Here is a 23366-nt window from a genome sequence, read left to right as displayed (position 1 = left end):
CATTCCCTTACAGTACCCGTCGGTTCCCCTACAGTGACTGTAACTGTGCCAGAGAATAATGTGATTAAAGTAGACTGTAACCATAGAGACAACATTAATGGACCAACAGAAAAAAAAAGATTCATAGCACGTCTTCATCCTGGTGGTGAAAACAAACTACAGAATAAAACAGATTGTAAGTTTGAATTCAAGGATCTGAGCTACTCTACAGAATACACAGTGGAGGTTTGTATCATCCTACTTTTTAGAGCAGCGGTCTCCAACCTTTTTTGCGCCACGGACCGGTTTATGCCCGACATTATTTTCATGGACCAGCCTTTAAGGTGTCGCGGATAAATACAACAAAATAAAACTAGTACCGGTACTGAAAAAAAGAAGATTTATTCATAACACACGTGAAAAGACCCAGGAAAACAGAGTAAACGATAAAACGATAACAAAATAACGCTGAAAACTGATAAAAACCCTGAAAACTTTACATTTCACACCTGAGCCTCAACTCTCGCGGCCCGGTACCAAACGACTCACGGACCGGTACCGGTCCGAGGCCCGGGGGTTGGGGACCGCTGTTTTAGTATATGATTATTTTATTATAATGGTGTAATTTCTTATGAATGAACATCTGAAACATCTGTATTTATAGGTGACTGTTTTCAACGGACACTTTGAAAGCAAACCGGGCACAAGAACTGTTCATACTCGCTGTAAGTATGGATTCAATGACACAGTTTGTTAGATAAATCAGTTTACATATTGTTCAGCCATGTTTAAAAAAAATTACACCATTCTCTAAATTGTACGATTTTATGACATAATAAAGATAATCTACGGAGCCCCGCAGGGGACATGGGAGTAAAAAAAATTAAGACGGACTTTTGCGAGATCTCGTTTTGCGAGATCTCGCAAAAGTCCGTCTTAATTTTTTTTACTCCCATGTCCCCTGCGGGGCTCCATAATAATCTTTACATAAAACTAGGTAAATATAAATTCAGATGAAAAACATTTTACACCATATCTGTATTCACTTAATACAAATTAAGCCAAAACTCAGAAGCAGTGTGTAAAAAACTAAGTACAGCCTTATTGCTTCCATAGGAGTTTAGTAGTAGCCACGTGCTGCTGATCAAATGCACTTCATTAACTTTGTATGAGCAAATGTGAGCACCTCTGGATCATTTGTGGTTGTATTAACACCGTGCCAAGGAGGATTTCTAAACCATTTGGAAAGTCTATCATTCTGCAATAAGTGAGATTATTCACAAGGAAAACACTCAGGACAGTTGGTAACTGTCCTGAGTGTTTTCCTGGAGTCTAGGAAAACGTCCCAGGAGTGGATGTCCCAGAAAATTCACCTCAGTGTCAGACTGTGCAGTGTTCATGGAAACTACAACAACCCAAGTGCTGCATCTCAGACTCTACAGGTCTCAGATATCATGTTAAATGCTAAAACAAAACAAAGAATAGTTAATGAAAAAGTACAATGAGCACAAAGTATTCAAAACACAATTTAGAGGCCATGTGAAAGTGGTTTTAAAGGAAAAGAATCAAAGTGTTCAAAATGACCCATTCCAGAGTCCAGACCTCAATATGATTAAAATGCTGTTGCAAGACCTTTAGAGAGCTGTGCAGAAGTAAAAGCCCATAAAGTGCAATAAACTGAAGCAGTGTTGTAAAGACGAGTGGACCAAAATTCCTCCACAATGATATGAGAGACTTATATCGCCAACAAGAGAAGGATTATTTCAAGTTATTGCTTCTACAAGTGGTTCTAGAAGGTACTCAAACATGAGATGTATTTAATCTTTCACACACTGCCTCTGAACTTTGGCTTAGTTATTGTTGGATCAGTAATGATCCAGTGTAGTCGGATGTCTTGTATATACTGGATTTAAGATCTGCTGAGGGGTCGATTATTGTTTATTATGTCCTGATGTCAAACCTTAGAAATGACATAAGTTGTACTTTGTTTTTGCCGTGACCGTATATATTTTACATACATGCACTCACTCGTCCCATTCTTTTACAGATAATGACAAAGCTGTCATTGGGTTTCTGGTCTTCCTCATCATCCTCACGTCTGTGGCTCTACTTTTTGTCATCTACAAGATCTACATTTTGAAACGCAGAAACTCCCAGTAAGAAAACTTCTGTCTCTCTTCCACAGCATGTCTTTATCCTGTCTTCCTTCTCTCACACCAACCAATCACAGCAGATGGCCCCGCCCCTCCCTGAGCCTGGTTCTGTTGGAGGTTTCTTCCTGTTAAAAGGGAGTTTTTCCTTCCCACTGTCGCCAAAGTGCTGCTCATAGGGGGTCATATGATTGTTGGGTTTTTCTCTGTGTGTATTATTGTAGGGTCAACCTTACAATATAAAGCACCTCAAGGTTGTTGTTATTTGGGGCTGTATAAATAAAACTGAATTGAATATGTCGTTTCCTTTGTTATTTTAACAGTCGAGCTGCGCTCGCTTTTTTAGGATTTGTTCATTTTACACAAATAAACCAGCATTTTTTCCTGTTAATAAGATAATATCATTTGCACTGCTTCTGTTGAATTTAAAAACCTTCCTATGCTCTTTTCTTCACAGTGACCTGGGAGAAAGCATGATGCTTATTTCAACAACAAGTGAGTTTTATTTAATAATAGAGTTTCGGTTCCTGGCATCATTTCATATGTTTTTGTACTGTTTTTATTAAAACCTTTAGGGTTTAGATAACAACAGGATGACAGGATCAAGTAAACTATGTTCCTCTTTTCAAAATTGAGTTGACTGTGAAGTCATGCTGGTTCTCATCTATGATCATTGGAACTGCTGTAAAAGCAGCTGTAGAGCACATAAAAACATCTGTGACACTATCAAATCTGAAGAATTCAGACCCCAGACCTCAGTGTAAAACGTACTAATATTTAAAGTTCAAAGTTAAATTTCATCACGTTGTGAGTAAATATGATGACTGTGGTATTTACTCATTTCTTTGAAAATGAAATGAATGCAGTGAAATTGTGTTTGAAAATCACAACAGGATTTTTCTTTAAACTCCTTTAAGCAAGAAGTGAAACTCATTTACATAAGTGTCCTATGGCTGGTCTGAAGTAGGCGGAGTTAACCTGCCTTTTAACCTCATATATGTATTATTATAATATAATATAATATAATATAATATAATATAATATAATATAATATAATATTATATTATATTATATTATTATAATATTATAATAATATAATAATAATATAATATAATATTATTATATAATATAATATAATATAATATAATATAATATAATATAATATAATATTATATTATATTATATTATATTATTATAATATTATAATAATATAATATAATACATATTATTATTATTATATTATATTATTATAATATAATATAATATTATATTATATTATATAATAATATTATATTATATTATATTATATTATATTATATTATATTATTATAATATTATAATAATATAATAATAATATAATATAATATTATTATATAATATAATATAATATAATATAATATAATATTATATTATATTATATAATAATATTATATTATATTATATTATATTATATTATATTATATTATATTATATTATATAATAATATTATATTATATTATATTATACATAATATTATTATTATTATTATGTATGTTATCTAACAGCAGATCACTTTGTTGAATTCGGGTGACTGACAGAGTCAGTCACACGAATTATAATAATATAATATAATATAATATTATATTATATTATACTATATTATTATAATATTATAATAATATAATATAATACATATTATTATTATTATATTATATTATTATAATATAATATAATATAATATTATATTATATTATATAATAATATTATATTATATTATATTATATTATATTATATTATATTATATTATTATAATATTATAATAATATAATATAATACATATTATTATTATTATATTATATTATTATAATATAATATTATATTATATTATATAATAATATTATATTATATTATATTATACATAATATTATTATTATTATGTATGTTATCTAACAGCAGATCACTTTGTTGAATTCGGGTGACTGACAGAGTTATATAAAACTATGCATACAAATTATGATGCATGTTAACAAAAACTATAAGTTGTGGTTTTTTTTACGAGCTCATTTTTTTGCTGACTGCTTTTTGTAGACGATGAAGAAAACCTGTTGCTTGTTGAGCCGATCGCAGCAGAGGTCCTGCTGGAAACCTACAAGAGGAAGCTCGCTGATGAGGGGAGACTTTTCCTGGCTGAGTTTCAGGTAAGTGCACTCTGTGGTCTTTGGTAGGGGGTATTTCTATTTCTGCTATTTATTTTCAGGAATTTATTTACCATAGTATGTCAGAGGAGCAGACAATGGAAAACAAAAGGCCAAAACTTGATCTGAATACATGTTAGACGGTTGGAGTCCAAAGTGTATGTTTTTTAAAGGACGTTGCTTTAATTTACTTGCAGAGCATCCCAAGAATTTTCTCACGATACACGGTGAAAGAGGCCAAGAAGTCCTGCAATTCTGTCAAGAACCGCTACGTGGACATTCTGCCCTGTGAGCTGATCGATGTTATTAAACTTACTGAGAGTTACTGTGAAGACTGTCATCATTTATTTTATTTATTTATTTGTCTTGAACTAGATGATTATAACCGTGTCCAGCTAACCACAGGAAACGGAGAGCCAGGATGCGACTACATCAACGCCAGCTTCGTTGACGTATGTAAAAACGTTCAGCTTGTTCAACATAAAGTTCATGACATCTGTTTGATAAAACAGTCAAACATCCCTCCCGTTCTTCCTGCAGGGATTCAAAGAGTCCAAAAAGTACATCGCAGCTCAAGGTAAAGTCACGCTCGCGTTCTTCACACAGCTGCACTGAACTGTGTGATGCATGATGCTTATCGACGGTGTTTTCGCTGCAGGACCAAAGGAAGAAACTATAAATGACTTCTGGAGGATGATCTGGGAACAGCAGTCCTCAATTATCGTCATGGTAACACGATGTGAGGAGGGAAACAGGGTAAGATCGCGAGTCACAGAGAAATATCCTTTCTTTGAGAAGCTTCTTATCTGATTTAGTTAGACCTTCGTATTGTTTGCTCCGTTCTTCTTCCTCACTGAGCGACAGTCAGCTTCTCTCCTCTCACATCGTTTCACAGGTCAAGTGTGCTCAGTACTGGCCGTCTCCTGACCGAGAGACTGAGCTTTACGAGGAGTTTATTGTGAAGCTGAACTCAGAGGACCACTACCCCGATTACACCATCCGCCGTCTCAGCCTGACAAACGTACGCCTCCGTCACACGTTGACCCGACGAAACTGTAAAAGTGTTAAATGTCTGTAATCATATCTGTGTAGAAGTGTTGCACATTTATCTCAATAAATGCACCTGCAGAAGAGAGAGAAGAACTCAGAGAGGGAGGTGACCCACATCCAGTTCATGAGTTGGCCCGACCACGGAGTCCCCGGGGAGCCACACCTCCTCCTGAAACTGAGGCGGCGCGTCAACGCCTTCAAGAATTTCTTCAGTGGGCCGATCGTTGTTCACTGCAGGTACGATGAGGTCGCACTGTACGCTCGGCTGTTTGTTTAGGAGTCGTTTCACTTTCTTCCATCAGATATTAGGCAAAGTCTGACTGGATGGACGTCTATTTGTAGCCACACCTACTTCTTCAGATCACCGCCTCTTAGTTTCATTCAGATTAAAACACGAGCTGTTAATCGAGATCTAAAGTGCGTCATTGAACATCAGGTTAAATAAGACAACCTCACTCATGGGTGATACTTCTTTCTCGTGTAGTGCGGGGGTCGGCAGGACAGGAACCTACATCGGCATTGATGCCATGATGGAAGGTCTGGAGGCGGAGGGCAGAGTGGACATCTACGGCTACGTGGTCAGACTCCGCAGACAGAGATGCCTCATGGTCCAAGTCGAGGTAAAATATCTGTGTGTGTGTGTGTGTGTGTGTGTGTGTGTGTGTGTGTGTGTGTAAATACAACGAATTTGATGCCAATTCTCATTAAAGTAAATCACCTTATATCTGCAAATGACAAAGATTAACAATTAGTTAAATCAGCTAAACTTATATATGTATAATTGTATATATTGTGTATATTTTTTAATATATTTTTTAAAAATGTTATATTGATAAGAAGTTGTATTTTAAACACGTACACCGTAGCCTTTCTGTCATTTCCTGTCTTCCTCGGTGTTATTATCTCCTGTCTTGTTCCGGTTTTGCTTCCTGTTTTTTTTATCTCCTCTTTGTGTTTGGCCCCGCCCTCTTTTTCTTCACCTACATCTGCAGCTCTGTGTGTGCGTGTAGTCCTGTTCTTTAGTCTGCATGTTCGTATTATAGACTCATTCACCTGCTGTGTAAAGAAATCACTATAATAGTTTAAACATGTATGTGAGGAACACGCGTGTTAGATGTACACACACTGACAACACTACACATAAACAAAGCTTCATTTTTAAAATGCTGTATTAAATAAATGAGGATAAATGAGATATAAACGCTCTCGTGCATTAACATGAGCGCGTTTGTGTGCACGCAGGCCCAGTACATCCTGATTCACCAGGCCCTGCTGGAGCACAACCAGTTTGGAGAGACAGAGATCAGCCTGTCTGAGCTGCACAGCACAATGAGCACGCTCAAAGAGAAAAACGTGGACGACGAGCCCACGCTCATGGAGGAGGAGTTTGAGGTACGCCGTATCTTATCACTTTTATAGCTGTAAACTGCAGAAGAGCAGTGCGAGGGACCGAAAGTGCAGCTTTGATCATGTTTAAGTCGCTGAGTGAGTCACAGAGAAAAAGCTCTGACACAATAATGTAAATGACCCTAAAACATTGATGCAGCACAAACAGCTGACATATAAAAATATCATCAAGTGTGCCGGTCGGCCTCTTCTCCATCACGTCCTGCACGATGGATTGGATGGAAGCAAAGTTTTAATATTAAAAATGATCTTGCAGAGACTCCCCACCTTTAAAAACTGGAGGACGCTCAACACAGGCGTGACCGAAGAAAACAAGAAGAAGAATCGCTCTCCGTCCGTCATCCCCTGTGAGTTTACTTTGCACGCACGCGTGTGCTCACGTGTAAGACATCTGCTCACTTCACCTTCTTTCATATGAAACCTGCAGATGACTTCAACCGCGTGTTACTGAAGCTGGACGAAGGACGAAGTCAGGACAGTGACCCCGACGAAGACGATGAGGAGGAAGATTCTTCAGATGAAGAGGATGAAGACTCTCAATACATCAACGCCTCGCACATCACGGTAACGTTCGGCCTATTTATGAACCCGTTTCTATGTAAACTACTAAAAATACCAGCTGATGTCAAACTGCTTCCTGTCACCTTCTTTCCTGATGCAGCAGATAACGAAATGTGTCTCGTCTTCTGTGTTTGGACTCGATGTGTTTGTCTCCCACACAGGGATACTGGGGCTGCCGAGCCTTCATAGTGGCGCAGACCCCACTGGCGGACACCACGGGGGACTTCTGGTCGATGATTCACCAGAAGAAAGTTTATACTGTCGTCATGCTTTCAGACAGCAGTGAAGGAGACGCGGTACAAACAATATGACATACTTATAGTGATACACATTAAACGTACATGTGGTAAATATGCTTGTGTTCTTCTGCTCAGCAGGACGGTATTTACTGGGACAAAGAGAAGAAGAGCTTTGGGGAGATTGAGGTGGAGGTGACGAGCACAGACAACTCGCCGAGTTTCATCAGACGCACCATGCAGATCCGCCACGTCAAGGTAACACAGCAGCCACCCACTCTGCCTCTGTAAGCGAGCCTCGCCCGCTGACGAGACCGGACGTTTGTAAGCCAGCTGTGCTCTTCTCGTCCTCTTCTATCCACAGAGGAAAGAGAGACGGGAGATAAACCATTTCCAGTTCCTGAAGTGGACGAGCAAAGAGGTGCCGGAGAAACCTCAAGACCTCACAGACATGATCAAGGACATCAAGCAAAACTGCGGCACCAGCAGATCCCAGAGGAACAACCCCATAGTGGTCCACTGCGAGTAAGAAACACACGGGCGAGCACACGGGCGAGCACGCGGCGACGAAGTCATCGTTCTCAGCGATCAGTAAAATGTTTCGCAACAGCCGACTTCTCCATCTCGCTGGGTTTCAGGGTGGACACCAGTGATCAGTGTTTTTAAATAAAGAGCTCGGTAAAATCTAAGCAGCAGGATATCTTTTAAACAGAGAAATCAGCTACGTAGCTGCATTTCTGCACATATCCAGATGCTGCCACATGTTTTAGTGCAAGCCCTACAGAGCGTGCATGAATGCAGCAATCATTTACGTTGCAAATTTTAGATAAAGATCTTGATGAAAATGAGCTCACCCTGCTTTGCAGCCTCACCTCATTTCAAGGAAACCATGCATTTGATTTCCTTTGAGGCATGAATATGTTATAAAAATAGTGTGAATACTCCCAACCGCACTCTCTACAGCCACCTCGCACAAAGTGTGATTACTGAGTGAACACAGTAAAATGCATCTATGTTAGTGTGAAAGACAGTAAAGGTCAGCTGATAGTTGAGTATTCCCATGAATTTAACCCAACATCAATTATTCTTTTAAGGAAATCCTTTGTTTAATGTTTAATTAGTTATATTTTTATTTCCTATGACAACAGATCCACTTTCAGACTTTTTGTTTTTCATGTGATGTCCTTCACAGGCCCACAGCTGTCTAACACATGGATATGTATAAATGTAACTTGTTTTGTGCTCCTCAGTGACGGCTCGTCCCGCTCGGGGGTTTTCTGCGCCCTGTGGAACGTGCTGGACAACGCTGAGAACGAGAAGCTGGTGGATGTTTTCCAAGTGGTCAAAACGCTGCGCAAAGAGAGACAGTGCATGGTCTCCAGCCTGGTGAGAAAGAGGAACACAATCGTTCACACTCTGTTTATAACCAGAGATCAGCGTTGCACATCACCAGTTCCCTGTTCTAGCTATGAAATGCAGTATTTTATATTACTGTTTTAAAAACAAAAGTAAGCTCAAGTATAAAGATAATTTCTGCCTTTTATTTGATAACAAATCTATGAAAAAGCCACGCCCATTTGTTTTCTCTCTGCTCCTGCTGTAAACTTGAGTAATTGTTGCATTTTGCCTGTTTTCAGCAGCGTGTTCAGGCTTATGTGAGCTTTTACAGCAGCTGGAAAGTGACTAGAAGAAGCACTGTGATAGCCGTGCTTGTCCACACAGAGTTTAGTAGTATCGGTTCAGTGTTTGTGTTCGTGGGATTCTTCCTGCTGGTTATTTAGGGAAGTGTAGACTGACTACAAAGCAAGATTCACTCTAACAAGAAACACACTGAAACAATATTTGTTTCCTGTGTTTCTAACAGGAGCAATACCAGTTTATATACGACGCCGTGGAGGCCGCGTTCCCCGTTCAAAACGGGGAAGTGAAATCGGTGCAGGCCTCTGCAGCCGACTCGGTGCAGATCGTCAACGAGACGAAAGCGGCCGAGCAGAAAGACGAAGGCAAGGCTGAGGAGCCAGCCAGCACTACCAGCAACGAGCAGCAGGCGGCAGCAGAGAGCACTCCTCTGGTGCCGGACGGAGACAAAGAAGAGAAGAAAGCGGAGGCGGAGAAAGAGGCCCCACCCACGGAGACCACGCCGCTGGACGACACCAGCAACGGTCCCGCTGTCACGGTGGAGGTGTGAGGGTGACGTGACTGTGTCCACTGATGGGAAGAAGCGCTTCAGTTTTATGCTTTTTGAAATTACCTTATGAATGTATAAACATTGTAAAGCTTTTAGATTTGTGGAAGAATTTGACCAAATATCTCATGTCAGTTTCCAAAATGTTTGATTTAAATTAAGTTATAAATGTTTCTGAATGCAAATGTAATTTCTCTCTTTTCACAAAGTTTACCAGCACAGCTGTCATCAAACTGGAGCCTTTACTGGGTATTTAAAGGCGTCTAACAACTAAATCTGAAATATACAGCAGACGAGTTGTTTTGTCCTCTACGCTGTTATTTAGTTCATCTTCTGTTTTCCTCATTTATACATAGTAACAAGCATTTTTTGAACATTTAGTTAAAGTCAGTGTTTTATGGCACATTGCGTTTTTTGTTACAGTTGTATTTATGCGTTGTATTTGCTCACTGTCATCGGCTTTGTTAAGCATATCTTAAGTATGTTACTCACTCAGCTTCTTACTACAGGAACACTGGAAGGTTTGAAGTATTTGTTTGTATATTTCTCCCACTAATGAAGTTGGAGCAACATTTGAATCAACATTTTTTGGTTGTGCTGGTTTGAGTTTCTTTAGGTCACACCAGTAACGTACTCGTGGAGCAGACTAGGTCAACAGTTTCCTTTTTCGTTTGCAATAAATTTACCTGATGACATTTTACTCTGGATCTTTCCTTGAATAGAAAAATGTGCGAGATCTGAAAACGAGCTCAAATCTTCAGGAGGTTTAAATCATACACGTGTCTTTGTTCTTCATATTAGTAATTATCAGTGTTGGGAAGGTTACTTTTAAAATGTATTCCATTACAGATTACAGATTACATGCCCCAAAATGTATTCTGTAACCTATTCCGTTACATTACTCAATGAGAGTAACGTATTCTGAATACTTTGGATTACTTAATATATTATCATGCTGTTTACAACTACATGAATGTACTATTGCTGTGATTTATTACTGTTACTGAAGGTCCGCGGCTCCGAACCGTAGTAAAGGGACCTCTGGCTAATACGGTGGGTTCTGTGTCGGGCTCGTAGCTGAAAACTAGCTTTACTTTGTTGTCTGTTTGCTAGCGAGAGACAGAGAGAGGCGTTGAAAGGCTGCTCCAATGGAACTTATTGTTTTTGGATGAAAACACGAACACGGTGTACAGTCGAGTCTTAATAGCTTATATAACGTGTATGGCAGTCCATTCTCCCTGCAGCACGGACTACACTGCCCATGATGCTACATTCTTTAGAGCTATACCTGTAGCATTCTGCCTATTAGCTTAGCACAACAACAACAAAAAGGCCTCTCTCACCCAGGAAACACGCAGAGAGAGAGCGTCACCCTGTAACCATGGCAACCGTAACGCTGCCTGGAACAACAGAACGTAGCTGTCAAACAAAACCCAAACAGTCCTGACCCGCCACAGTATGAAACAGGGAAGTACCGCCGTGTAATCCATTTATTTCAACAAAGTAACTGTATTCTAAATACCACCTTTTTAAACGGTAACTGTAACTGAATACAGTTACTCATATTTTGTATTTTAAATACGTAACGGCGGTACATGTATTCCGTTACTCCCCAACACTGGTAATTATTTAACACACTAATAACACGTCTCAGCTCGTCTCAGGGCGGCTCTGAGCCAGAAACCAAAACCTCGAGCTTCATCAAAAGTTGTTGCTAAGTGTGTGATTGTTTCAAAAGATGGGAAAAAACTCAATAGAAAACTGACAGTGCAAAAAAATAGACTCAGTCATATAATTAAATGTCTTTAAAACACATAAATAGAAATATCTCATTTCAATAAATAGGATGTTATTCATTCACCAGTGGATGAATGTGTGTGTGACTGTGTGTGTAAAGCGCTATACAAATACAGGCCATTTACCATTTATTCATTCTGCCTTAAACATTTAGAAACTTTGCTCACTGTTGACATTTATAGTTTGCTTACTTTTATTTAATGTGTCGCTGTGAGAACCGCTGGGCTTGTTTTTATTGGCTGTCTTGCATAACCTGAGCTTTGCTTAAATGGATAAATATGATTTAAGTGAATAATATGAACTATGAATATTCTGTTTCCTCTCTGCTTAAAATTCTCTTAAGTCCTTCTTTCAGTCTCACCTTAGAAGCAGTTTTTATGTCTTTACTTTTGTTTTATCCAGATTTAGTCTCAACTTTGAAGGGACCATGTGAGAAATATCAACATTTTACAGTTTAGATTATTGTTTGTACCTGTGGAAGCTTTGTGAATACTCGCACAGATGTCAGCACTTTAATCCTCGAGCACGTGTGTGGGGGGCCGCTGTGAATCCCAGTGCTAATTCGCTTCTATGTTTGTTTGTGTGCAACAATATAACTGTAAAGGTTGTTTCTGAAGAAGATTAAAATGGCAGCTGCTCCAAATGTAGAAAAAACAGAAGATTTATCTTTTATTTTTTTGAAAATTCACATTTACTGTGATCATGTAAATAATTTATCACGTTTTTCATTGACAAAGGCCAACAGTTACAAAATTTAAGACACACAAGACACAAAGCAGACAGTTTCCCTCTATTTGAATCAAAAGCAACATTTCTTGCTTTGAATCTCAGAAACATTCATCCTAACCTGAAGTCAAAAGTATAAAAAGTCTGTCCTACGAATTTAAAAAATCAAATATGTTTGAAAAGAAAGAAAAGGGTGAGATCTGTGCGCTGCCCTGTACAGCTGACTGAGGCCCTGTGAGCGTTTGTGAACGCAGCAAATGCCAGAGTTTAAATCCACTAACGAACCTTTACAGCCACAGAGGATTTAACAGCTTCGTACTGTTGATTGTTTGCGCTGTGGAGTCACAGACGTCCACATTAAACTACGAAGGACTCAAACGCTACAGTCAGTGCACTGCACAGTAACACGTTTCCAAGCTAAACTCTTTTGTGTGCGTTCAGCAGACACAACAACACAACACAGTGTAATAAAGGACACGTAGAAGCTGTTTGTCGGTGACTCTCAGTCAGTTTTAGTGAGGAATGAAATCTCAGAGGTGCTACAGCACCGACACGGAGCAGCATTACACAATAATGTCTGCAAAGACTTTGTGGTGTTCAGCTTGGACGTGTTCTCTGCTGCACTGCTCGACATGCTTTGTTTCCTGCTGCATTAACGCCTCGCTGCATACATGCGATTGTGCTGTTCCTGTAAATGTACGACTCAGTGATGACCTGCAGTTATTGCTAAGTTTAGCAGCGCACACTCGATTGATCATCATTTTCTTGATGTCTCAGAAGTAGCAAACTTACTTTCACTTCCCCCCCTTAAACCCCCATTAATGCATTTCTATTAAATACCAGAAGCAGCTGCTTTCATAGCTACACTGAGCTTCATGCATCAGTGAGAAGAGAGAAGAAAAAGGCCGATGGACGGAGGTTTTTGTTTTTCATCAAAAAAACATCTTCCCAATTTGTTATTTCGTGTATGGCATTGTGTTATTTTCACATGCTTACCTTTACAACAGGTAAGGTTTGCAATACTTATGAGGAATAAAAAAAATGACGGACTATCCAGCTACGCTTCACAAGGTTGAGTCTCAGCTCGTGCTCAACCAGGAGCCACATGTTCACGTCCCAGTTTATCATCTTTCCCACTTGGCAGCTGTTTCCATTTGTGCTTCTCCGATCCAGGTGCCGTCACTGTAACGCATCAGTTCAAGGCACAAACGCGTCCTCGCTGCCGTGTGTTACATGGCGGGAGTTTATTTGGAATCAGTGACCTCTGCAGAGTGTCCCGCCTCCAGCAGGACCAGTTAACTGGCTCATCATCAGGTTTAACAGCTTGCACCAGATGCACTGGGATGCTTGTGATGCACCGACCTCGATTCACTGTAACAACCAGCGTTTCAGCTCCGATGTGAACCCGCCGCCGCTTCGTTAGGCTTGTTTAGCAGTCGCAGGCCGGGCCTTGCTGGGCTCGGCTATCGCCTGAGTGTTATCAGTTCGAGCTTTAGCGGTCTCTGGACGGGTTTTGGACTCTTTCTTTGGCGCTGGGAGGGTCGGCGGTTCCCAGAGGAAGAACTCGTGCAGGAGCGTATTAACGGGATCCGGACACTCCATCATGACCATGTGACTGCCGTCCTCCAAGACCTTCAGGAACGCCATTAGAAGTATCTGATAAGAATAAAGGTTAGACTCATCACCAGCTCAACACTTTCTGAATGATATTTCTGCAAATAACAAACTACAGTTCAAGTGAATGAATCAGAGTCAAAGTGTTAATCCAAACAAAACTTTTTGATCCTTTTTATTGGGCGGAAAACAACCACACTATGTGTGTAAGTTCACAGAAGGACACAATTTGGCATTTAAATGAATTTCTGTGTCTCTTCTCATGAATCAGCCACTAAAGTTCAGCCGCTGCATCATCGTTTTGGCTGCTGTTTACCTGAGAATTTGTTAAAGCAGCTGATTTTTTTAAACATTCACTGGATGCTGTAAACTGATATCTGACCTGATTTCATATTTCAGCTTGTTACGGTGAATTTGTTTGCAAACTGCTGCTCGTTTAGCAAAGCACTGATTCGGTTGTTTTTCTGGCCACCTGAGAATTATATTTCTATTTCTGCTTCGATTACGACCCCTGAGGGAACCATCTGTTCCCTAAGCTAATTTCATCGCTGCGTGCAGAGAAGCTATTTTCATCAGAGAGAAGAACCAGGCTGAAAGATTATCAAATGTTCACCGGAGAACACCAATCACCCCAGCTGGTTGCAGCAGATGGCCCCGCCCCTCCCTGAGCCTGGTTCTGAGGTTTCTTCCTGTTAAAAGGAGTTTTTCCTTCCTACTGTCACCATAGCGCTTGCTCATAGGCTACCTTACAGTATAAAGCACATTGAGGCAGCTGTTGTTGTGCGTCGTTGCTGTATAAATAAAGCTGAACGTCTGCTTTAATCAAGATTTTTAACTGGATTTTCTTCTTTCCAAACTTTGACACATTTCTTATCCTTTTCACCACAGAATTATGTTTTCAGTCCACAATCTGTTATTTATAATAACAATAGCTTCATTAGGAAGTGTGAGACCCCCCACTTACTTCTGCCATTCGCTGGTCCTCTTCAACAGGGACAAATTTGTCATGCATGCCATGCACCAGCAGGACGGGCACTGTCAGCTCAGCGTGGTAGACCTCGTCCCCCTCAGGCCAGTACTGCCCGCTCATCATGGCACGCAGCACAAAAGACGACACATTGAAGGCATTGTTCTCTTTCAGCAACTGCTTCTCCCTGGCGCCCTGCCGAGCGAAGCCCGCCCTGCAGAGTAGACGACATTTATACCAAAGAAAAAATTATTATTTTAAACATTAATTTAACAGCAGATTTAACATAGGAAGAATTATCCTACATACATGATATTACACATACAATAAATATGATTTGCTACTACAGACAGTTTTACTGTCTGCACTACTTTTATTTCTTTGTCAAACTCTCTTACTTACACTCTTTCTGCAAAATGTGTAAATAAATATTGGCACTATGATGTTATATTGAAAAAACAATGTATAACACTGCAAAATACCAGACTGTGTGCACATTTCATCTGACTGGACTCATTGTGTTTATGTTTAGGAGGCTACAAACCTGAACTTCAGCTGTTTAGAGAAACAGAAAACAAACTGAGTCGTGCCTCCTTCCTTGGAGGATCTTTCAGTTTCGCTGTCTTACTTGAGAAAGCACCAGGCGAGCAGCGGGGAGAGGCAGTGAAGCACACAGGTGGGCAGGTTGAAGATGGAGCAGAGGCTGGGCTCCAGAGCTGTGGGACCGCCGCCGTTGATCATCACCATCTTGTGAATTTGTTCTGGATATTCATGAGCCAGGAAGGTGCAGAACGACACACTAGACAAAAAGAACAAAAGGTAATGATGCTGTGGTAGTCATCTTTGAAATCAACTGTTCAGAATTGGCCTTTTTTTATGTGTGAGTCCAAATATTGTGCCTCACTTTTTCACTTGCTCACATTTTCACAAGTCAGCACGTCTTTAAAGTCTGGATTAAATACAGTGTGTAAGAAACTGAGCAATAATTATCACAGTTAACAGCAATAACACAGATTTTAATGGCTATACAGGAAGTGAAAGGAAGTTAGTGTAGCATAAGACCCAGCTAAATAATACAGAGATAGACAGATTAATAATAATACAGACAGAATAAAATTTAGCATTATTTATATTCACTACACTCAAAAAAGTATTTATGCACAAAATGTTGACTTCAAGTCATTTGTTTGCAGGAAATTACAGGATTTTTGTTACATACAATGCAAAACACACTTATTAGAATCTGGTCAAAAGAAGTTCACTGGATGGGCATAGATTCAGTTTACAGGTGGCTTTATTCAGGAGGCAGAGCATACATGCTAACTGAAGGCTGGCGGTTTGTGGCTGGTGCCAAATATCCTTGGGAAAGATTCTAAACCCAAGTTAGTCCCCAACCCCAACCAATCACAGCAGATGGCCCCGCCCCTCCCTGAGCCTGGTTCTGCTGGAGGTTTCTTCCTGTTAAAAGGGAGTTTTTCCTTCCCGCTGTCGCCAAAGTGCTGCTCATAGGGGGTCATATGATTGTTGGGTTTTTCTCTGTATCTATTATTGTACGATCTACTGTACAATATAAAGCACCTTGAGGCGACTGTTGTTGTGATTTGGTGCTGTAGAAATAAAAATGAATTAAAGTTGCTCTCTGATGCATCCATCAGTGTAAATGTTAGTTAGAAAGCACATATGCATAGAAAAAAGTGCTTGGATGAATCATGCAAGTTGTATAAAGCTACCTGAGTGCTGAGTAGAGTAGAAAAGCACTTTATAAGAACCAGTCTGTTTACCATTTAATTCTGTTGTATTTTACTCAAAGTTATTGTTTCATGCTTATGAAGGCAAAGAATCATTTATTTAGTTAGACTAGAAAGTCCCTTTGAAATTAAATATATATGTTATTCACATACTAAATGTCTATGCTGTATAATTTACACTTGTGGTTTTAATTATAGCTCTAATTATAGAAGTTTAACAGTTCTTCTTAACATATCTTTTGTTACTGTATAGCATGTCCCACTGTATGTTGCTGCACCTTTTGTTTACTGGCAACCTTATTTTCCATAGCTTATTATGACGTGTCTAAAAAAAACTATTTTTAGAATTAGTTTTGAACATTTTTAATTATTCATCCCCCGTGGTCTTTGAACCAGTGTATGGTATGGTGTGGTGTGGTGTGGTGTGGTATGGTGTGGTGTGGTATGTTATGGTATGTTATGGTATGGTGTGGTGTGGTGTGGTATGGTATGTTATGGTGAAATTCTTGTTTTATCTGACTAACTTCATGAAATCTAAATATGTTGAATTTTGACTGACATGAAACTGCAGAGTAAATTCTTATATTTAAGACCCTCCAGTAAGATCTCAGATCTTTGCCTGACAAATGACTGAAACAAAGCGGCGCTGAGGTTTCCTGAACACTTCTGGATGACCTCTGGACCGTGTTCTGTTTGAACGCTGTGATCTGGGACTCACCCGTAAGAGTGTCCTATGAGGATATTCCTCTTCCGAGCGTATCTCTTGAAGATGATTCTCATATCCTCAGCCAGCGCATAGAACGTGTACGCTGCAGGAATCTGCGGTGCTGAGCTGGCTCCGTGTCCTGCCAGGTCCGGGGCAATCACTTCGTAGCCCAGCCGAGAAAAGAAGTCCAGCTGGCTTCCCCAGATATCCAGCGAACCTCCGACCCCGTGAATGAAGAACAACGCCACATCTGGATGTGTCCCTTTACAGGCTGATATCTTCCTTTCACAGTCGATCACCACAGTGCGCTTGGGCTTCCGCCTGCGCTTCCTGGGTTGCTGAGATTGGTCAGTCTGTCCAGCAGCAGGTGCCTCGCCTGCTGCTGCTGCTGCTGTGTCCGATGTGCCGTTGTTTCCAGCCGTGAGAGAGTCTGATCTCGCCTCAGGAATGCTGACGGGCGGCGATGACTTACCACAGTCCATCAGTTCTACCTCCATGGTGCTGTTGGATTCTGTCTCTCCATTCTGGCAGCTTTTCAGCTCTGCGCTCGCCCGGTCACCCAAGTTCTCAATGAACAGCTGTCCATTACGGTAAACTGTGATTTTTCGTTTGCAGCTCACACTCCCACCAGGCCCGGTGGGCTCCTCCACCACCGGCCTGTCGGGGATGATATGCCGAACTCGCAGAATGCGGCCCGGTTTCACCTCCACAAACTCGTAGCCATCAGCAGGTTCTGAGGTTTCTACAGGAACCACAATATTGGTCGGCTTTGAGGTGAAGCAGCAGAGCAGACCTTCCAGAAAGCTGGTCAGCATGGCTGCCAGTCTGCAGGGAATATAGTCACATAAAAACACACATAAGAAACACGAGCGAAGAGGATCATTGAAGAGATGCAGACAATGTGAACCTTTATCATACAAGCAAGCTCTCTGGTTAAGCTAGAATAAGAACACAAAACTGGAAAAATGATTCTCTGCTCACGTCATTAGAAATTCGCTCAGGAAGATGAATACGAGGAGATGAAGACACAGTACACATGCATCAAGCACATGCATTTGGAGAAACAGCAGTTAAATAGCAAATATTAACTAAATATATGCTGCATGTCATTTAAGACTTCTCTACATCAACTGACTATCTGGGAAGCTTAAATGTACCATTCAGAGAAATAAACAAGTTCAGGCGCCTTTACAACCCGGCATCTGTTTACAACTTAAAGCTTCGCTGCTTTCTGTCAGACGTAACTGATCACCATCTTTACTCAGCACGGCCTTTCGTGGTATTAATAGACATGAACGGATGGTAATAGCTCCCTGAGTTAAAGCTGTCCACCATGTGATCGCTCTGCAGGAGCAACACGCAGCAGTGCTACTGGTTAAAACCACACAACAACCCATCGGTGATTAAAGGTGCTTTTTTTGAAGCGTTGCTCAGTGATTATTGAAGGATATGCATGAATAAAGAAAAGCCAGAGTGTTACTTTGGTGTAAATTAAGCTCATATAGACAGCACGCTCTTCTTCTTCTTCTACTGTATATCATATTCTTCAATTCCAATACAACCACCTTTCTACTTCCTCCTTCTTTTGAAACTTCTGCAACAATTTTGTAACTAAACAGCCCCCAAAAGGTGTCGCTGTGCATTACACAGGTCCTCCTGCAGTATCAGTTGTTGGTTGATTATCTGCTATGGCAACAGCAGCCATGCAGGGTCTGCAAGCGTCTCTGCTGGCTGCATTATCCTACCTTCCTCCCTGCTAGAAAGGATTATACTCTCAGTCTCTCTGTTTAAGTCCACAGAGCACAATCTGTCTCTGGATAAAAACAGGAAACTACGGCACTGTGCAGAGACAGTTTTATACTTTGTGTGAACTGCTGCATTTTTCTCTCAACTTTACATCAGCTCCTGTTTTCATGTGGGGATTATAAGCACAACGTAAAACAATATTCCTGCTTGGCTGGAGCTTTTAACCCTTTCTGCTAATACTGGCACATCCACTCTCCAAATAACAGTGCGGTGCTGCCTTTACTGACAGGAAGAGGCTGAGAGCGGCATTTTCACATAAGTGAGGGTCACCCATTCATCTCACAACAAAAGGCATCGTTTTGATCAGGCAGAAGGAGTGACGCATTTTATTTCCTGTTCCATTTGTATAAAATACTGGCGAGGCTGGATCATAAAAACATAAAAAATAAACATTTATCCATCTACCACGCCCCCCTGTGACATAGTCCGATCCCCCCTCATCCCCCTCACCAGAATTGACATTTCAAATATTGTATAACAAGACAAAACTGCAAACTCATAACTAACTGAAGCCTTTGATTGAAACACCAAATAATGACACTGGTTCTCTCTTTCACACGTGGCAGCACTTCTGCTATTGTTGTGTTTGTATTGAACTAAATCAGAATGCAGACATAAGTGCACACATGAGTCTGTGACAGCAGACAGCCGATCCCTCAGCATGTTTGTGCTCTCTGCTCATGTTGCCTTCATATTGAATCGTTTTTGGCTTTTTAAAGAACTTATTTTAACATCAACTCAACAACAAACAAATCCTCCCAAACAAAAAAAGTCCCTTCAAATTGCATTATGTTTCTTCACGTCAATATACGGGCCGCAAGTGACGTGGGAAGTGTAACGGAATACATGTACTGCCGTTACGTATTTAAAATACAAAATATGAGTAACTGTATTCCGTTACAGTTACCGTTTAAAAAGGTGGTATTTAGAATACAGTTACTTTGTTGAAACAAATGGATTACACGGCGGTACTTCCCTGTTTCATATTGTGGCGGGTCAGGACTGTTTGGGTTTTGTTTGACAGCTACGTTCTGTTGTTTACGGTTGCCATGGTTACAGGGTGACACTCTCTCTCTGCGTGTTTCCTGGGTGAGAGAGGCCTTGTTGTTGTTGTTGTGCTAAGCTAATAGGCAGAATGCTACAAGTATAGCTCTAAAGAATGTAGCATCATGGGCAGTGTAGTCCGTGCTGCAGGGAGAATGGACTGCCATACACGTTATGTGTCTGTGAGCGAGGGAGGGAGAAAAAGGAAAAGTACGAGCTGTCATCGAGCAGAAACGGGAGCTGGAAGCATGTAAATATAATAATAACCACTGCAGCCAAGAAGAGAGCCTGACGAGCCCAGCTGTAAGTAAGCTATTAAGACTCGACTGTACACCGTGTTCGTGTTTTCCTCCAAAAACAATAAGTTCTGTTGGAGCAGCCTTTCATCGCCTCTCTCTGTCTCTCGCTAGCAAAGTTGACCCAGACAACAAAGTAAAGCTAGTTTTCAGCTACGAGCCGACACAGAACCCACCGTATTAGCCAGAGGTCCCTTTACTACGGTTCGGAGCCGCGGACCTTCAGTAACAGTAATAAATCACAGCAATAGTACATTCATGTAGTTGTAAACAGCATGATAATATATTAAGTAATCCAAAGTATTCAGAATACGTTACTCTCATTGAGTAACGTAACGGAATACGTTACAGAATACATTTTGGTGCATGTATTCTGTAATCTGTAATGGAATACATTTTAAAAGTAACCTTCCCAACACTGTTTAAATATCACCTGATTAAAGTCGTCCCTATTAGTGAGTTTGCTTCTTGCTAAAGTTCCTGCTCGGGCCCTGGGGTCAGAGACTGTGACTGGCTGTTATATAACATTGCATGCAGGTTAGACACAATCACAGCAGGACTGGTGCCCAGACAAACAAGTAGAGACTTTAATTCGGATTAAAAACAACTGCATTAGCTTCACTGTTGCTATAGTCTCACACTTCTTTATTTAATCAAGTGTATTAGTTGTGCTGCACCATTAAAGATCCATTGCATTTGCTCACATGTTTGACACAACTATCACATATCAGGTGTGGACTGAAGCTTTGAAACATGTTATGTTAGTAAGTTATACATTTTTATAACCAGTTTGTTGTAACTACAAATTCATCAAAGTGATCATTAAAAATAATTTAAGCAAAACAACAACGAAAATCCATCTCTAATGGTTTGGGTGGTGGTCTTCTTCTTCTACTACTACTACTACTACTAATAATAACAGGAGTCTTGTACCTGGTATTTAAAGCTGCTGGGCCCATCCATTCACTAAACACAATCAAAGTTCTTTGAATAGACTGCTCACTGTCTGATGCATCAGGTGAAGCAAGTGCCAGAAGGTTTCTCTTTTCAGTGTACACTAGAATGTCAAATAAAATCCTTTTCGTTATTTACACCGGATGACCCGTGCGTCTTCAATGACGGAGCTCACCTTTACATAGCGACCTTCGTCTCGCCTCCTGCCAGAAATCCTTAAACTACTTTATAATCTGAATATTTACAGTCCGCAGGGAAAAAATGGGATAAACACACTAATTAAATCAGTAGGCTTACCTTTCCCTCAAATTCCGTCTAATTTTTCAGATTGTTTTCTCGTCAAGCATCGGGGAAGTAGGAGAACTATAATCTGTTGCGGTCAATCCAGTAATCTAATTTATCTGGATTTTGTTGCCCTGTCGGTAGCCTCCACATGGCGGCCAGTGTCGACCGACTGACAGCGCATCTCTTTGTGGGTCACAGGTAGATCCACATATCTGCGCGCTCCAGAAACTCCACGTCCACGCTGAAATATCTGCGCGTGCGCTCGGAAACCCACCGGAGCTCCGCGGATGCTTTTAATCCATCGATAGCTGATCGCCTTACAAACACCGTTGGCTCCCGGTTCTGTTAGTGGGAGTGAACACTTGTCCCCTGCTGCTATGTAAGGGGAGACTGCAGCAGACGACTGGAGAGAAACCTGTTTGTCCGGCGGGAAAAGTGCCAGTGAAGTAAAACTGATTAACATTTAAATTAATTTAAAAAGCAAAGAAAAAGAAACTTAAAGAAAGGTGTAGGTGTGTGTGTGTCGGGGGGGGGGGGGTTGGCAACGATACCCGCAGCCTTTCTAAAATAAAATAAAATAAAAAGTTATTATAAGCATAAATGTTTGAACAATTGACATTAAAAATCTTGTTGGTTGACAAACATTTAAGGGCATGAGGTGTTCCTGCCTCTGTGTGTGTGTGTGTGTGTGTGTGTGTGTGTGTGTGTGTGTGTGTGTGTGTGTGAGAGAGAGAGAGGGTGGGGGGGGGGCACACCCACTGGCACACTTTTAGAAAAACACTCGGTCCATTCTTCCTTGCCACCTTTCCTCACCGCTTCCTCTTTGTTTTTCTTGCATCTTGTCTGCTTCTCCCCCCCCCCCCCCCCCCCCCCCCCTCTCTCTCTCTGCCACACTCCTTTGTCTCTCTCTCTTCTTTTGTTGATCAGGAAAGCAAATTAGCTGAGCCACAGTTTCCCTTTGAATGTGGTCAATTTCTTAGACAGCCTTGCTCAACAAAACCATGAATTCTTTCATTCACTTCTACTAATACTTCCTTCACCTCACTTTTAAATAACTCTCACCAAGCATTTTGATGAGATTTTACACTGGTTAACTTGAAAGGTCAAATTCTGAAAGTGTCATTAATTTGAATATCAATGACAGGGGCGATCGTGGCTCAAGAGTTTGCAGTTTGTCTTGCAAGCGGAAGGCTGCTGGTTCGAGCCCCGGGCAGTCTCGGTCGTTGTGTCCTTGGGCAAGACACTTCACCCGCAACGGTGCCCTCTGACCACCGCAACCTACTGGCCCGGTGGCGCCAGTGTCCGGCAGTCTTGCCTCTGTCAGTGCGCCCCAGGGCAGCTGTGGCTACAATGTAGCTGCCATCACCTGTGTGTGAATGTGTGGTTGACTGAATGTAGTGTAAGGCGCTTTGGGGTGTATAGGGACAAAGTAAAGCGCTATACAAATACAGGCTATTTTACCATTTCAGATGACCCCTCCAGTTAATGAGAAGTCATAAGCACAGAACATTCAGTTCAGTTAAATTCAATTCAGTCTCATTTATACAGTGATCCTTCAAGACAACAGTAATCTAAAAGAGCTTAAATACCTTAGTTTGTGAATCTGAATACTCTCTCCATCTACTTAGCATTTATCCTCCAGCGTGGCTGCCCCGTGGCTGCTGTTGCTATGTAACTAAGC

General features: G+C 40.7%; 2 protein-coding genes across 6 annotated transcripts in view; one reads left to right on the top strand and one right to left on the bottom strand.

Moving 5' to 3' along the window:
• Positions 1-10442, top strand: part of ptprc (protein tyrosine phosphatase receptor type C) — a 15381-nt gene extending 4939 nt beyond the window's left edge. For all 3 annotated transcript variants that reach the window (XM_085136918.1, XM_085136915.1, XM_085136916.1), the window contains 20 exons: positions 14-225; positions 644-704; positions 2027-2135; positions 2587-2624; positions 4197-4306; positions 4501-4591; positions 4679-4755; positions 4844-4880; positions 4962-5059; positions 5199-5324; positions 5433-5590; positions 5838-5973; positions 6596-6745; positions 7017-7107; positions 7188-7324; positions 7483-7617; positions 7699-7815; positions 7922-8082; positions 8808-8943; positions 9422-10442. In XM_085136918.1, coding sequence (XP_084993044.1) covers positions 14-225; positions 644-704; positions 2027-2135; positions 2587-2624; positions 4197-4306; positions 4501-4591; positions 4679-4755; positions 4844-4880; positions 4962-5059; positions 5199-5324; positions 5433-5590; positions 5838-5973; positions 6596-6745; positions 7017-7107; positions 7188-7324; positions 7483-7617; positions 7699-7815; positions 7922-8082; positions 8808-8943; positions 9422-9745 — 2504 coding nt within the window. In that variant the 3' untranslated portion in view covers positions 9746-10442. The remainder of the gene's footprint in view (positions 1-13; positions 226-643; positions 705-2026; positions 2136-2586; positions 2625-4196; positions 4307-4500; positions 4592-4678; positions 4756-4843; positions 4881-4961; positions 5060-5198; positions 5325-5432; positions 5591-5837; positions 5974-6595; positions 6746-7016; positions 7108-7187; positions 7325-7482; positions 7618-7698; positions 7816-7921; positions 8083-8807; positions 8944-9421) is intronic.
• Positions 10060-23366, bottom strand: abhd8b (abhydrolase domain containing 8b). 3 transcript variants are annotated; one of them, XM_085136921.1, is made up of 5 exons: positions 23275-23366; positions 17313-18125; positions 15475-15645; positions 14844-15060; positions 10060-13921 (listed from the first exon to the last, which is right to left on the bottom strand). In XM_085136921.1, exons 2-5 carry the CDS (start codon positions 18113-18115, stop codon positions 13685-13687), a joined length of 1428 nt encoding a protein of 475 aa, XP_084993047.1. In that variant the 5' UTR covers positions 18116-18125; positions 23275-23366; the 3' UTR covers positions 10060-13684. The 3 variants fall into 3 exon arrangements, with proteins under 3 accessions (XP_084993047.1, XP_084993045.1, XP_084993046.1); XM_085136919.1 differs by lacking the exon at positions 23275-23366 and adding an exon at positions 21698-22161; XM_085136920.1 differs by lacking the exon at positions 23275-23366 and having other exon boundaries at positions 17313-19976.

The sequence above is a fragment of the Neolamprologus multifasciatus genome, chromosome 17 (assembly GCF_963576455.1).
Source record: "Neolamprologus multifasciatus chromosome 17, fNeoMul1.2, whole genome shotgun sequence".
Classification (NCBI taxonomy): domain Eukaryota; kingdom Metazoa; phylum Chordata; class Actinopteri; order Cichliformes; family Cichlidae; genus Neolamprologus; species Neolamprologus multifasciatus.
This window is presented reverse-complemented; position numbering and strand designations above follow the sequence as displayed.